The 17,383-nt window shown below is 39.1% G+C and overlaps 1 protein-coding gene across 29 annotated transcripts in view; it reads right to left on the minus strand.

Annotated features, from left to right (window-relative positions):
• Positions 1-17,383, minus strand: part of SLMAP (sarcolemma associated protein) — an 88,612-nt gene that overhangs the window by 44,586 nt on the left and 26,643 nt on the right. For 28 of the 29 annotated variants that reach the window (XM_054838635.1, XM_054838655.1, XM_054838656.1 and 25 more), the window contains 2 exons: positions 6,770-6,917; positions 977-1,049 (listed from right to left, as the gene is read on the minus strand). In XM_054838635.1, coding sequence (XP_054694610.1) covers positions 977-1,049; positions 6,770-6,917 — 221 coding nt within the window. The remainder of the gene's footprint in view (positions 1-976; positions 1,050-6,769; positions 6,918-17,383) is intronic. The other variant, XM_054838665.1, reaches the window with a different exon arrangement.

Here is a 17,383-nt window from a genome sequence, read left to right on the forward strand (position 1 = left end):
TTCACAAATTCAGCAAGCTGAGTAAAATAATATTTGGTAACTTACAGAATTTTGTGCACTTCCACTGCAGCAAATGTTATACTTCCACATTTTCATCAGAACTAAAAACTTCACACCATATATTTCTACTATTTCTTATTAGGACATGCAATTACATGGAAAATTTCCTGTAATAATTTATTTTGACTTCCCAGAAGCAAAAAGATACCCTAAAGCTTCATGCAAATATTACTGGATATTAATGACAAAAGAATATTTAAATAAACAATCAAAACCATACAATTGCTGTGGATGAAAAATGATTATGTAACTTTTAATTAGCACTCAGTTACTGCAAAAAAGTTTACATTTTTTGTTTCTACTGCTCTCTGAAGTTTTCCCCAAAATAGGCACATATACACAGAAAAGCCTGTCAATATTCATCTGAGTTTCCAAACATTATTCCATCTAACATGTTAGGATTTTTTTTTCCTCATGCCAGGCAAAGCTCTTTCATTGTGACACCAAATAACTGCACCATGAGGACATGTTACTGTATTACTTAGCTGAAGAATATAAAGTGTTATGTGGACATACACAGACACACCATCTCTTTAGTAAAGTCTAGGTGCATTTAAAGCAGCAAAAATACTAATCCCAAATAAAAACGAGGGAAGGAGAATGCTCATTTGCTTGCTTTTTTCCTATATTCTTCTGTTCATAATACCCATTCCAGTACACTAAACCACAGCCAGTCAGAAAAGCACAACTTGGTAAGAACTTTTTTATTCTTTCATAGTCGTCTTAATTTCTAAAAGCAACAAGCAAATGAGATTTCTTTTTTACAATGCTTGCAAAAGAACCATGCTGTCAGTTATTTTCTTTGCATGATCACAGGAAAAGAAACTGTTCCTATGCTGACTCGAAACAATATCCATCAAATCCTCATTATACAGTAGTTTAATTTTGCTACACATGAATAGATACTGATTCTTACTCTGATCGCAATCGAGCTTCCATTCCATCTGGAAGAAACAGTTTGATTGTGGAGACTATACATCCATGGGTAACTGAAAAGAAACAAATACTAAGTCATCATGATTTGTTACTATTTAATTATAAGTTTAATTGTTAATGTTATAGTAACCAAGCAAACTGTCTTAAACTCTGAGGCAAGCAAACAAGAAAAGGCATGAATGCTTTCAAGCATCAGTGCCTGGGTTTGCCTTCTCAGACCTCCTCTGGAGACCCGAAACTTTATCACTGGAAACTTGAAGAGGGTATGCTGTGCACTAAGTCCTGCTGGTGAAGCAGTTCCAGTTCCAATTCTTCCATGTGCAGCAATATCTGCAAGAGGTCTTTACTGAAGCAAGTTAAAAAAGTTAACTGTACATTTTCATCTTAAAATGAGTAAAAAGGAATACATCTTACCTGCACTAGGTAATGGGAATGAAGAAGTATAAACAAAACAATGAGCTACATTTTTTACAAGATTCCTATAAGCATATCCAACACATCCAATTTGTGTCACCAGACAATCACTTCAACATCTGGGACTTGCCCAGCGATTGTTACAAACACAAGGATCAAAAAGGGAACGCAGAGGAAGGGTATAGGAACCACTGAGAAGTACATCCTCTTGAACGCTATGAGGGGCATCGTTCAAAACAATACATCTCTATTTTAGTATGCTTGTAGTACACCTCTATTGCATTGTCCTAGACAAGTGGCCTCTCACTTCAGAAGGATAAAGCTTGCTTCTCCAGGACTAAATTCAAGAAAGATCTTAAGAAATAAGAGGAGGAAATGCAGTATTTGATCCTTACATCAAGTTCAACAATGTTTCCCCAAAAATGTTACTGATACCATTTTCAATGACATTGCAAACAGTCAAATTACACCTGTTGGGTTTGGGATTTTTTCTGGTGGTGGTTTTGGTTTGGGGTTTTTTTTGGGGGGGGGCTGTGTGTGTGCGTAGGTGTGTGTTTGGTGTTTTGTTTTTTTTTTTTAAATGGTTCTATCATTTGGGAAGTAAAAACTCTTTCCAGTTACATGGACGACAGACAGACATTGTTTCCAAAATACTACCATAAGCTAGATACAATAAACATATGGTCATCTATCATCTACCACTATACCTAAAGCACCCACCAACATACAAATAGCTGCTCTACTTTCATGGTTATTAATATCAGCAAAACAGTTAATCTGGCTTTGAAGAAAAAAAGAAAAAAAAAGGGGCAATGGGTGTTTTAGGACAACGGTAGTACTCCAGGGAAACGAGACAGGTCTTTGAGGAAGCCACCTCAATAGAATCTAAAAATACAGAAGAAATCATCCAACTAAACAGAGTTGTTCTTAACCTTTATTCAGTGCTAAAAGCTAATGCTTTAGAGAAGTATCCTCTTGGCTACAGCACCTTGTTTTTTCAAGCTGACCTGGTAAAGTATTAAATTTACATGCCAAGGAAGAACAGACAGAACCTTATTCTCGAAACAGATTAATCTCTGGGTTTTAGGGTCTTTTTTGGCTTTAGACTTAGGTCCCCAGAATTCACAAATCTGTTCTTGCAAAAACATTAAAAAAATACATTAGCAATATTAGCTGTAGCATGTAATACTCACAAAGCTTTCATAATGAATTATCTTTCCTTTAAGGCATAAAGAAGAAATTAGTGATTCTGAGAAGAAAGGATTAGGGTATCTGAAATTAAAGACCAACAGACGGCTTCACCTTTGGGTCATGTGTCAAGTAGGTCTGCTGTTAGATTACATAATTCTGAAGTTTTTCCATCAACACTCAGACTGAAAAAAAGAAATCGCCTAAAAGATGCAGGAGTTTTATTTGTGTAAAAAAAATTAAGAGATAAAGGGGATTTAGCAGAGGGTCTCAAATAGACAGTGACTGTGAAAAGATACCAAGCATTTTGATAGGTTTATAACATAAAAATAATTAAAAAAAGAAAAAAACCCTGCATGCTGTCCTTTAGCTATCAGTTCATTATAACTGGAACAATAATGAGAAAGCCTAAGGGAAAGGTAAAGCAACATATAAAACATTATTATAGTGAGACTGGACAGGATAGTAGTAATTGTTTAAATGCACGTCTATATTATTCCTTTTGGGGAATTTTTTTAAAAAAGGCAGTAAAGGAACCTCTGGTTGCCAAATGGGATCGAGACAATTCTTCTCAAAGCAAAACGCATTCCCTCCTCTCCCCACGTCCCAGCTGTCACGCCACGCACTCACCTCCCGGGCGGTGGCAGGGGATCACGAAGCGGTGCCGGGGCTCCGGCACTTCCCCGGCTCCATCGCGCCCCGCGGCACGGGCGGACGCTCCGCTCGGGCCGGGAGCGAAGCTGCGGCGCCAGGGCCTGGCGGCAGAGGGCGCCCCGGGCCGACACCCGCTGGCGGGGCCACGGCCGCGCTGCCGGCTAGGAGCCCCGGAGCCCCGGCTTTCGGCTTCCGAACTGCCTTACCTAACCGAAAATACAGTGAGAAACCCTACTCGGGCTCGATTCGCTCTGCGAAACTTGAGTCACAAACTCGCTGCACCGTTCTGAAACATGGAACCGTCACACGCCGTGCCGCACAACTCCAAAAAACCAGCGAGAGTTGCCCTGAACCCTGATGAGGGGTTTATGCTGCAAAGGAGCATCAAAACAGGAAAAAAGTATTTTTTGTCTCAACATTTTTGCTTCATAGAGAGATAACTTTCAAATGATGCTCTCATTTGTATTTTCACCTGTTAATATGATAACAGCAGCCGTGGCAATAAGCAAAATGGGGCTAAGAAACAGCCTCTCACTCCCCTTGGAGAGCTCCATGTATTTGACAAGCAGCACGAACCGCATTTCCCCATCTGCACAGGCTTTTTCAAACACCACGTGAGAGAAAAGATTATTAAAAAGAAGAGTCCAAACTTGACTAGGAAAAAAAAAAATGCGTGAACTGGCTTTGAACTAAATCATCTGGTGTTATTTGACCCTACTCGAAAGCCTGCTGCTCCTTTCCATGTGGGAAAGTCACCATCAGTTAACTCTTGGAATCCTCTGGTACTGACTGGGAAAGTTAGGAAGTGCTAAAAGAATATAGACCACACTAATGCAGAGAAAGGCACGGTAAGATGATTAAAAGGTAAATACTGTATTGAGAATGGAGAAATGAGCAGGCCTGTGCGCTGTTAGTAATATAGCAAGTGGACAAATAAGGAAGCAGGAGAGTTGGAAACGTTTCTCTGGGGCCTGTTACTGACTTCAGCTCAGCAGCAGAATGCGGAGGAATCAGTGCTCATATAAGATACCTTGAAAAAAATCACATACTGAATCTGCCAGCATTTTAATGAACCAAACCAAGATTGTATTTGCAAGGAAATGACTTACTAAAACACAGCCTGAACAATAAAATAACAATAAATGTATCCTAGAATTTACATAGGCAAGTAAACTGCCTATCCTGTCATTACCTTGTAATTACACACAGCAAAATACTGAAATGTCTTGTGCAAGTAAGGCTGTATGTAAATACCAGAATGCAAAATGGTTTTAAAAAGGGAATCACTAATTTAAAAACTATTTTCACATCTGTTTCATTACTAGATTAGGTTAACAGTAACATCTAAGATTACTGAAATGAACTGGTGAAAAAAATGTGTTTATATGCATTTCAATTGCATTCATGGGTAAACACTTTAACTGAGATGCAGCTGTTTCATGCCCCAGCATGATGATACAATCTTCATTGCTTAGGGGAGCATGAAGAGAGAGGAAAGCAAACTTGTATGCTCCTCCTCATTAGCGAGATCAACACATTCATGAGTAAAATAAGTACAGCTCCTACGTTCAAAGCTAGGGAAGAGAAAGGAAGGCTGTACAACCTGATCACTCATGACAAATGCCAGGTCGCTGGGATCTTGTTTTGTAAAACTAACATAAAACCACTGGGAAGAACCACTACTGGCAAGAACTCCTGGCAAGAATTTACTTATGATGAACTTTCACATAAACTAACTGCAAATAATTGCTGACAAAAACAAGTGAACTCCAGTTTTTCTTCCAACTAAATCTTAAAATAAAAATTGGTTTAGGTCTAAATACACATGAAGAAATTCAACTACTTTTAGCAAGGACAGTATCTCATCAAATGAACAGTTCCAGGTTCATTAGATGCAATATATTCCTTTGATTTATTCCATGTATACTGCTAGCATTAATATTTGCAATCACCTCACGTGAAATAACATTCTAAGTAACTCCCAGACAATTCCAACTAGACACTTGGGAGTTAAATCTTCACATCATCATTTTTGAGAAAAGTGAAACAATGTAATCTGACCTTCACTACCATGAATCATTCAAGAACACTACAGCTCCAGAAGCTCTCCATGACAAAATACTTAACCACCTCCATTGCTTAACAATGTGTTTTTTAAAAATATATTCATTAACCTTCCTCTGATACTTTAGACTTTGAGAATCATAACCTACCTGGCTAAAGACAGATAGAATTCGTAAGTAACAGATGGAACAGGCTTCATATTTCTGTTTTGTTCACTTAACATCCTTTAAAAATTCTACTGTTGTACTATGGGTTGGTTTGTTGGGTTTTAGGGAGTTTGGTTTGGGGGTGTGCATGGAGTTTTTTGTTTGGGTTTTTTTTGTTTGTTTTTTTAAAAAAAGAACTTTACCATCAGCATTTAAATTTCATATTATTTTTTCATTTCATTCTTTTCTAATATACCCCTCTAAAGATAAGCTCCATGAAGGTCTTGGTCAGAAGAGTAGTAAAGTGGAAGCGCAGTGATGGCAGTTCTGCCATTTTATTGCCCAATCTGTGTTACTGAATTAGGATTGTTCAGAATACGGCAAGAACTTCGATAATTACAGAAAGTAACTGACCCATTAGGTAACTTCCAAAAGTCTTGACAATGTTGATTACAATCTATTAATTCACATACAAACCAGTCTTCAGAAAGAGACATAACTCCTGAAACACTGCACATAAATGGAAAAAAAGAGACAGAGGCTACAGTTTTAACAACACAGATATATAGCTGTTACCATAACACGAGATCCATTGAGCTTGCATACTGGGAAGAGGACAGCAAGAAAACCAAACCAAACAAAAATCCCTCATCACCTCATTTTCAGCTAGCAACATTTTTCTGTTCTCATTTTAAAGCCCCTGCAGAAACCAAAATCAGCAGCAGTCACAGAAAGTATGTATCTTGACAAGAATTAAATGAGCCTGTTTCAAACTTATGCCAAGTACTTCATCAAGAAATGCAGTTTCATACTTCTGCCATATTATTAGCTGAAACTTTAGGCTTCATAGACTTGACAGAAAGGTAGTTACAAAAATAAAATATTTTAAAAAAACCCACAAAAAACCCTACACAGCACTACGCACACACGCCCATGCTGCACTTCTAAAATTGCTCTAAGTCAATTTAAGTGAGGCAACAGCTAAACGTGGTCCCAGTTGAGCCTCCTCTTCTGGATCTGCATTTCTACTACACCGTATAGCACCCATACAGCCACAGAAGGTGGGCTGTGGAAGCAACCCAGTTAAAATCTAGTTGGTGAGTGGTGGGGTGGATAGAGTCAAGTGTTTTCAGATCAGTTCCTCATCCAACTTACCATGTGGCTGCAGGATTCACTGCCAGCACAAAGGAGGTAACCAAAAAACCCCAAACTATTTCCTTAGAACAGGAATACCATTTACTCTTAAAGATCAGATTGTAATAAGATGTTCTAAATAAATATACTTAAAAGAAGATCCATACCCTTACCTTTCCGTGTGTTCTCCGTCACATCTACTCCAAACTGGATGATGTCACCTGACATAATTTCACATGGTGGGCTTTCCTCAGATCCTCTACTCAATCTCTGACTATTAATAAAGGTACCATTACTACTTTTAGTGTCTTGAAGATAGAACTGTAAAAACAAACAAAAAGAATAGTAAAGTATCTGAAAAAAACCAAAACAAGTATGATGAAACATTAAGTTCCAGTAAAATTTTATTTGCTATAAAATATAGCCTGACCTCCCTACGCAGAAGAGGACAAATGTACCAAACTCAAAACACTCTCTTCAGGATGCAACACCTTCTCATTATCAAGAAATATTTGTATTTGATTTTTAGTTGTTTAACATATGATTGAATTCTAGTACATAAACTATGCAAATAATTGCTACAAACTGTACTTAACCTACTGCCTGCACGGAAAGAATCAGACATTGTTATTAACAACATCTTTTGCCACACATAAGTAAGAATTTATATTTATGCTGATCAACACACAAAAATTCTAACTGTTCATACATGTATAAGGTACCAGTGTTCCATGACAGAAACATGCTGTAGGGAAGGCTAGCACTTGGGGCACAACGAAAAGCTTTGGCAGACGACAGAATTAAGGAACTGTAAGAGGAGACCAAGGTGAAACTAAGTGAGTTGGGTTTGCGTGGCAAGGTTTTGGTAGCGGGGGGGCTACAGGGGTGGCTTCTGTGAGAAGCTGCTAGAAGCTCCCCCTGTGTCTGACAGAGCCAATGCCAGCCGGCTCTAAGACGGGCCCGCCGCTGGCCAAGGCCAAGCCAATCAGCGCCTCTGTGATAACATATTTAAGAAGGAAAAAAACACTTAGAGAGAGAGCTTTTGCAGCCGGAGAGAGGAGTGAGAAGATGTAAGAAACTCTGCAGACACCAAGGTCAGTGCAGAAGGAGGGGGAGGAGGAGCTCCAGGCGCCGGAGCGGAGATCCCCCTGCAGCCCGTGGTGAAGGCCATGGTGAAGCAGGCTGTCCCCCTGCAGCCCATGGAGGAAGGATGAGGGGGTGTAGAGATTCCACCTGCAGCCCGTGGAGGACCCCATGCCGGAGCAGGTGGAGGCACCTGAAGGAGACTGCGGCCCGTGGGAAGCCCACGCTGGAGCAAGTTCCTGGCCGGACCGGTGGACCCGTGAAGAGGGGAGCCCACGCCAGGGCAGGTTTGCTGGCAGGACTTGTGACCCCGTGGGGGAGCCACGCTGGAGCAGTTTGCTCCTGAAGGTCTGCACCCCGTGAGAGGGACTCCATGCTGGAGCAGGGGAACAATGAGAGAAGTCCTCCCCCTGAGGATGAAGAAGCGGCAGAAACACCGTGAGATGAAGTGACCGTAACCCCCACTCCCTGTCCCACTGTGCCGCTGAGGGGGGGAAGGTTGAAGCCGGGAGTGAAGCTGAGCCCGGGAAGATGGGAGGGGTGGGGGGGAAGTGTTTTAAGAGTTGATTTTCTTTTCTCATTCCTCTACTCTGTTTTGCCTAGTTATAAATTAGATGAATTCCCACTCTCAGTTCGGTCTGTTTTGCTCGTGACAACAATTAGTGAGTGATCTCTCCCTGTCCTTATCTCGACCTACAAGCATTTCGTTATGCCTTTTCTCCCCTGTTTAGTGAATGAGGGGAGTGAGAGAGCAGCTGTGGTGGGCACCTGGCCTCCAGCCAGGCTCAACCCACCACACTACGGAAAACAAAACTAGGATGTTTTATCTCTCAGCGATATTAGTTCACACCATTAAGTTAATGTCAAGATTGCTGCATCATCAAGTACCTTTGCAAATATCCATTTGTAGAGTTAATGAAATTTTAATAGCAACTCATTGAATCTGAAACTGCTTATGACACAAGACTTCTAGTCAAAACTGCTGCATCTGAGAAGAGGTTACAAGTGAGTCACCTGGCAGAAGACCAGTTACTGGCCAAGACCTGATTAACAGACAGCATGAAAGAGGGGACTGGAATGTTACTAACCAGCCAGGTGTAACTTCTGAAATGAGTCACTTTCAGTAGTTCAAGATGACAACAGTTATTACAGGAACCTCCTGGGATGGTAGAAATCCCTGCCTTCCTGCCCTATGAAGACAGGCTGAGTTGGGCTTGTTCAGCCTGGAGAAGAGAAGGCTCTGGGGAGACCTTAGAGCAGCCTTCCAGTACCTGAAAGGGCTACAAGAAAGCTGGAGAGGGGCTGTTTACAAGGGCAGGGAGTGATAGGACAAGGGGGAATGGCCTTAAGCTGAAGGAGGGCAGATTTAGATTAGATATTAAGAAGAAATTCTTCCCTGTGAGGGTGGTGAGGCACTGGCACAGGTTGACCAGAGAAGCTGTGGACGCCCTCTCCCTGGAAGGGTTCAAGGCCAGGTTGGATGGGGCTTTGGGCAACCCGGTCTAGTAGAGGGTTCAGTCCATGGCAGGGGAGTTGGAACTAGATGATCTTTAAGGTCCCTTCCAACCCAAACCATTCTGTGATTCCTGCACTCAGAAGGAATCTCACTGAGTCCCAAAGCAAGCATAAGGCTGGGGGAGAGACATTGCCTTCAAAGAAATAAACGCATTCCAATGCTTTTTTCCCTATAAAAGCAATTCATGGCTTTTGGCAGGATTCCATGCAAACTTTTCCATGCTTTTATTTGCCTCTATTATCACACTCCTCAGAAAGAGTGGTATATAGCTGAAAATAATAGCGTTGAGGGGAAAGGCAGGGTTACAATGGAGTGAGACCCCAACACTAGGGCTCTTCAGATCTCATACTGCAAAATGACACCAAGCATTTGTATCTTATATGCTCGTCCTGAGTACCACAAAGCAGTGCCCTTAACCTGAGAGCTTAAGTGCCACTGGGTCCAGAAGATGGGACTCAATACAGTAATTAAGGGGAATGCCAGCACGGGAAAGCTCAGCTAGGTGTATGTAATGACAGAATGCAAAGCAGCACATGAAAGATTTTTTTTTTCCCAGCAGATATGTCTTTGATCTTAAATAGAAGAAAAAGAAAATAATAATCAAATAGTCATATGTTCATAAAGATGAAGAGTAAACACAAATTATGCATAGATCAAGAAATTATGGCTGCACTCACTGTATTAACAATCAGACCCACCCTACTCTAAATAATACTCTATATATTATGAAATACTATATAATAGTATATAATATAGCTTTCATAACAGTTATAAGTTTTAAAGCCAATCAAATTCATTAGCTTAATTTACTAATCTAAAAGTACTGAACCCTCTCATGGTTCAGTGCAGAGATAATTATTTTTTACTTCCTGTTTGTTTTCAATTAGCCTTCTGCTCCACTTGAAAATCCTTCTGTTATAAAAAAGTGAGTCACAAGCAAGGAGAAACAAACATGCTTGAGCTTATTTGTTTTTCCCCACCCTTTTCTTTCCTATGCATAGTATCTGTCTTTTATCCCTCCAACTTTTTGATTAATCACTGCGCCTTGTAAACACACTTCTGCAGAATCTGCAGATGGGGCACAGACAAGATAGCACAGGGAAATACAAGAGAGTGACCACAGGAAAGGAAGTGCAACAGACCATAGCAACACAAAACTTACAAAACACCAGTAGACTCTCAAAATTCAAACTGAAAAAAAAATCTGTAAACAAATGGCCATGGAAAATACAAATTAAATTTAATATTATTAAATTGATGTCCATTTAACTGTATGCTACTCAATTTTGTTACGTAAATTCTAGAAGAGTGATGCTCTTGAAATCTTTACAAACAGGATTAAAATACTCTCCTATTCCCGCACCTAAAGAAATAAGTAAAACCAGCAACATATTAATAAGCTGATGCCTAAGTAGAAATGCACTGACTTCAAGACTTAGCAAAAAGGATTGAGCCATCTTGTCTTTAATGTAGCAACTGGTCAGCAATCCACAGCACCGGTCCCTTTCCTGTACCAAATTCAAATGTTATTTCCATACTAGTTTTCACTACTTCAAATTATCTTAAAGGTCTATCCCTTCATCACTTCTGTATCATTACTAAAAGTTATCTTTAGAAAACAAAATCAAGCACAAGCCCTGAAACAAACACATGTATATGATAACTAATATTTATGGTAGTATACTGGTATTTAATATAGTATTAATTATGCAGTATCCTTGGTGGGTTCTCCAATTGCCAAAACAACGCCTTTTATGCAGCAGATACGTAATACAGTGAGTGCTTTCTGTGAAAGCAGCACCATTTGTTCTTCCTGCTTTGCAGCACAAACCAACAAGCTCTAGCAGCGGTGCCAGCTTGAAGAGTAACGATAAATCTTTCCCTTCCCCGATGCTCATTACTGAGTTGCACCACCACCTCTTTAGTTGTACTGGCTCAAGCATTTGTTTAGTCACTGTAAACCAGTTTTGAGAGCTGGTGCAAGTTATATGAGGAGGTGCTTAAGCCAGTGCTGCCAGAAAGAAGGGCAGCATGTACTCACCTAATTACATTTACTTTTATAATTCACACTTCCCTTCAGATCAAACTAAAGTCCCAGCCCTTCTGTGCCTCATATTAAAAACAAGTCCAATTTAAAGCCGAGAGGATAACTCATGAACATTCAAAACACCTCAGCTTTTGAGGACTGTTAAAGAATTATCACATCCTTAATTCAGATCAGAACTGTATGTATGTATGGTTTGAGTGGCAGTTTTCCCTCTTTCTTAAAATACCAAGGTAACATACAACTATTTAAGAAACTTCCTCTCCAGTATTGTAACACCTTCTTAGAAAATGAAATCCCAGCCCACATGTCCCCCTTAGTAATTTATGTTCTCATAATAGTTTGCATCCTCTCTCATACCCCATTAACAAAATCAGTTAACTGCAGACATTCTATCATGCTGCTTCCACAAAATTTATGGAGACTTCTGAATAAAATGAAACATGCAGTTCATCAGTACACTCAGTCTTCCCCAGTACAGTCCATCATCTTTAGAAACTGCACTAAGGAAGTTTCAAAAAAATTAAATTTGTGGTTCCATGTTTTACAAAGAATTATGTATTGATTTTACAAATTTAGTATTTGTCATATTTCCAGTTAATATTCAATTTTGCAAACTGAACAAAAGAACCTCCTCTGCTATGACGTGGTGTACAAAAATCTCATTCCATTTAAGTTCCATTGCTTTCTAGGTCAGTGACTCAGAAGAGCACTACAACTTGCGAAATCAGAGTCAACATTTTACTTTCATGCAGTTAGACAGCACTACAATTTTTCCCATGTAACAAATTCCTAATATTTCCTGATTAATGAAATAGAAAAATTCTTCCACAGAGATCCCAGATAATAATACCTTAAACTTATGCACATACAATATATGAATCTTAGCTGATATTATGAAGTTACAAAATTGCTATGCTCCATAAGGACTGATTTTAACTTCACCTATGTAAAGCAGGTAGACTGTTTTCTTCAAAGAAATAAAACCAAATAACAACAAACCATTCTGCTTAATTATTACTACTCTACCATCTTCCAAGAGGTAGGCTGAAGATAACTCCTTAGTTAGCCTGACAGGTGAGAAAGTCATGAAGTGTTTTGTTTGCCAAGCCATATGCTGCTCTGGTATAGGATGACACACTTCTGAAGATCTCAGAGAAGACAAAGGATCAGCTCAGAGATGCACACAAAATCTTGAAAAGAAAGCAGCACACTTTTTCAGTGATTTAATTACAGTACAACACAAGGGTAGAACAAACAACTGACAAGCTTTTCTTTTAATATCTTACTACCAGACTTGCTTTTAGCACTGCTTTTTTCGTCTTCATCTTGACGATATACAGTATCTCTCAATATACGGCATCATTTCACTGAGGCTCAAACTAGAATTTTAACATGAAGTTCTAGAATTAGCCTAAAATGTAGCAAAATGTATCATCAAAAATTAACTTTTAATTAACTTGCCAGTTTAATATTTTAGCTTTCTCAGAATAAAATTATAATCTCAAAAAAACAGCAGTACATAATAATCTATCACACACTCAAAAGCCAAAGGTACCAGAGATCTTTTTGTTGTATAACTGTTCATTACAAGGTCAAGATGGAGAGTAAGTGCTCCGCATAAAAGGACAACAGAAAAAATAATCAATGTTTTAAAAGTCCTCTATTAATGAGTTCTTGACTGTTTAAATAGTGTTTTTTCAAAAACTCTTACAGCCTAACTACCCCAAGTACAGTACAATGAAAAAAGAACCTCAAGTCTCTTTTAGGGTAGAACCATACCAGTACTGCAGTAAGGCAGTAAATCAAGAATGGCAGTCAAGACAGACTCACGTAACATTTGCTATCACTATCTATAGCCATCCTCTTCCATTTTAAGAGCACATTACTGCTACTTCATCTAACCCAGCTTGAAACTGCAGTTCAGGACAGTTACACTGAGAATTACAGTGAGGAGAACTGCTGGAGAACTTAGTTTGTCTGCAGAGATGTGAGATTCACTCCACGAAGAGGAACAAATTCTACATCTAAAAGTGTACATATTGACCACAGCATATATTTAAGCACATTTCAGCCTTAGTCCGTAGTTGAATTAAGTAAATAATAAGCACCAAAATAAAGGCCATTGCCTCTTTTACAGAAAGTCAAATATTATTACATTTTATTCATTCAATATATTTCCACTGCCTAGACAACCGATATAGAAAAAAGAACCCCAAATTCAGGACCTCCTAAGTTTACCATTCTTTTCTTCATCTCTTATTTTCCCATGTGCTTCAGAGCACTGTTATACAGGCTTTGAGGCATCAGTTTAAACCAGAAAGATTTAAATTAGTCAAATACTGAACTATAGCCACCAAGGAGATGACAGCTTCAGTTCTGCCATGTTTACTACCACAAAAGGGCAGCAAGGCTGTCAGCTAGAGCAGTTAAGCCATAAAATGCTGCAGTTCAGATGACAGATTCTTCCCCTGCTCATGCTACAAACTAAATGATCAATCATTAAATAATTAATGATGGCATTACAAATGTACCTCCTGAGTACTAAAGCTAATACTCAAATGTACCAAATAAATGGTGCTGTAAAATTGTATTTGCTCTAGAGTAACACTTCAGTCCAAAATTGGACTGAAAAGTACAACTGTGTTTGTTTACTTGTTTCACGCTGAGTATTCTACTAGGAGATGAAGTATATTGGGTTTGCACAATCTGAAAAGATTTTAAAACAATACATAATGGGGTCAAACCAATATGGCCAACATTTATCACACTGCAGCCAGAAAGCTTTTTCTCCCATACAATTAAAAGATAATTTTATCTTCCTTCAAGTGTTAACACTGAGTATTTTCTCATTTTGGGAGCAGCACTTCTGCTAGCAGAGTACACTGTGCAAACTGCACTGAATTCCAGGTCAATCCTTTGGCTGTAAGATAGAGAAGTTCAAAAGCTAAATTATCTCCAGATCCAATTGATTGAGTTCCTCATTCTGGTCTGCTTAGACACATCCTAAATTCCTTTCCTCTCACTTGCCTAACGCCACCCACCTATCAAGGAAGTCGAAGTATTTGTCTCCATAAGCAAGCATAATTCACAGGGTGTGGTACATCAAGCAAAATTGCTTTTCTATTTAATCTTGTATTTCTTAAACACATGGATCTAATAGCTCTTTGCTTGCTAAACACCAGCTCCTCCACCTTAGAAACAGAACCAGTGAACTAGCTTTTGGGTGTTTAGCAAATCTTTTTAAAATGATTCTAGCTACCTGAGGCAGGCACAGGCTGTGAAACTAAAAGTGACCAGCTGTGAAGGGATTTTCCAGTCAGACTGAAAGGAGTGGCAGACAGCTATTGAGGGACCATAAGTATTGAAGGTCCACGGAGAGAAGCACAACTTGTTAGTAGTTTTCAGTAACTTCTTCGGAAAATAAACTTAACTACTCTTTCTATGCAGTAAATATGAAAAAAGGGAAAAGTGAACCTTCACTGTCATAGCACTGGACAAAAAAAATATTCACCCTAAACTTTCAACTGAAAATGTAAGCCTAATCTAAATCTAGGTACTCTGATAAAAAGGGTTAAAATCCTCAGCTACCCCCAGGAATTCAGTGCTATCCTTCCAAATCTGCCAGTAGCTCCAAGTGGCAGGAGGGAGAGGACAGCAGTGAATATGCACTTCTTCTGACCAAGTTGTTCCGTGTCTGTTTACACCTTAAAGTTTTGTTGACTGTACTGCCAGGACAACCCTGCTGGTTGCTCATACCTGTTGTCAAACAAAATAAACTGTGGCAGTAAAAGCAGTTTTGTGCCAGCATAACTGAGTCTGAGTATAAACAGAGTTCAGCCTTTTCTGGATGTATTTGAAGTGCTGTAAAGTATTATTCCCTCTGCTGCTTACCATGTCCTGATAGTTCAAGTGCTTTGAAGTTCACTACAGGCCCTGTCATTGAGCTTAACTTTGTCTGAGCTAATTCAGCAGACTGCCTGAAAAGGACATGGGCTATTGTGGGGAAGGGAAGACGGGTTAGATTTATGCAGAGGAGGAACAACCACCTTAGGTAGAGGGGCAATGTCGAACACTGAGAGGCACTGACAGCTTAAACTGTGCACAAAACATACACTTGCCTGCAACCTTGAGTTGCTCCAGTGTGTTCCTTCGTAGCAAAATGCCACCTTCCTCAACAAAACACAGCAAACATTTCCAGGTGTGTTGTACCTCAAACATTTCAGCACAGACCTTTCTTTTGACATACTACATTGCAATGCTTATTTTAACTATTGAGTTCTACAGATACACTTACACCTACCAGAATTTTAAATTATGGCATATTAAAAACATTAACAAAGAAAAACATGACTGCATGTTTGCAGAGTTAATACCATCTCCTACCTATTGTGCCCATTAGGCAATAGCATTTACTTTCTAAATCACTATTCAAACCACAAATTTGCTAGTAGTTGTAAGTGAACTTACTGGTCTGAAGGTGAAAAGCTGAGGACTCAAGGTTACTATTAATCAACAGCTCTATACTACTCTTCAATATTTGCAGTTATCCACATAAGCTACTTTACATCAGGAAAATTCAGAAACAGGATGTCAGACATCTACTTTAAAACAATTTTTTTATTTGTATCAGTGGTCATTATTAACAGAAAGGCTACTAAAAAGATTAAGCAATACTTTTTAATTATTTGGCTTTAGAACTAGCTATGTGAAGCTTAAACACATTCTATTTCCATGGTTTAGGCTATTTATTATCAAATAAAATTCTCAAGCAGTATTGTTACATTTTTCCAAGTAATTCATATTAAAGAGACTGGCAGAAAATGGATACGAGTTTAAGTTTAGGACCTCAAATTATATCACAATCCAAGTTCTCTCATTTAAAATAAAAGCAAAACCCCATGCTCACAATTTAAAGCTTGTGGATATATATAAAAGAATGAGGAGGAAGATCGCCACTGCTTGTCTCCCAAAGTTTGCTGTAATTATGTATTGTTGCCCTCAACTTCCAACCATCTTTCACAATCACTATACCATTCAAGACAGGTCTTCAACTCACATGTGGTAATGGACAAAAGAAATGAGGCAGCTGAACCCACCACCACCCTAGTTATCTGCTCCTTACCCATCACAGAAAGCAGCAAAATTGGCTCAATGGCAGGGAGAGCTGAACAACTCAGCATTGTTTCAGAATTCCTTCCATCTTCAGTTTACTTAATTTGATTGGTATCTAACAATGACCTGGGCTAAAAATGAGCATACTGTACAAGCTGGTTCCTAAGCCAGATACTCAAACCTCCTGCAGCAGCCACATCATTCAAGAGAATGGCATAGAGCAGGCTGTATTTACAATGTCAACCATCTGATTTCTGTCAATTGCTGTATGTCAGAATCTGAAGACCTTAAAGTACATTTCGCAACCAGAATTTGGAGTTCTCTGTATTAGGAGATAGCTGTCTGAAGTTGGAGTAAATTAAGAAAACCATGATGACCTGCATCATCTTTGCTTTCATAAAATGTAAGTAAACAAACTGCATTACAATTCCTGGAACCCCCAACATCCCAACAATCAGTACCGAACTACACAAACATCACTATCCAGCTAAAAACCCACTTTCAGAGAACAAGGAACTATTAACACTCTGAACACCTAGAAGAATAAAACTTCTGGAAAAAAAATACAGTAGTATTATGGTGATGGTAATTTATATAGAAAAAAATCTTTCATATGAGATGATCACGGTAGAATAGCAACAAAGTAACAGCTTATACTGAAAACAGTGCTTTTATTCTACAACTGTGCACTCATCCAAAACTTTGCACAAAAGGTGCCCAAGTCTGGTCTTTTTTTTTAATACCAAAAAACCCTGGAACAAACAAGCATGAATAGAAACATTATCAGAAAAGATGCTTCCCATCGCTAACTTATTTGCCCTCACCCTCCTCTGGCAGAACTGGTGGCATTCAGGTAACTTCACAAACTCTATTTTCTAGAAACAACAATCTGTAACCCAGCTTGACAGTTGTGAAGTTAACTCCTTCCAATAATCACATTCTGTAACCGCAAAATGCAGTAAAATGCCCTGTCACAGAAGAACAAGTCCTGACCACCCTCTACTACGCACTAACACCTCATTCCTCAAA

This window comes from Grus americana, chromosome 11 (assembly GCF_028858705.1).
Source record: "Grus americana isolate bGruAme1 chromosome 11, bGruAme1.mat, whole genome shotgun sequence".
In the NCBI taxonomy this organism is placed as follows: domain Eukaryota; kingdom Metazoa; phylum Chordata; class Aves; order Gruiformes; family Gruidae; genus Grus; species Grus americana.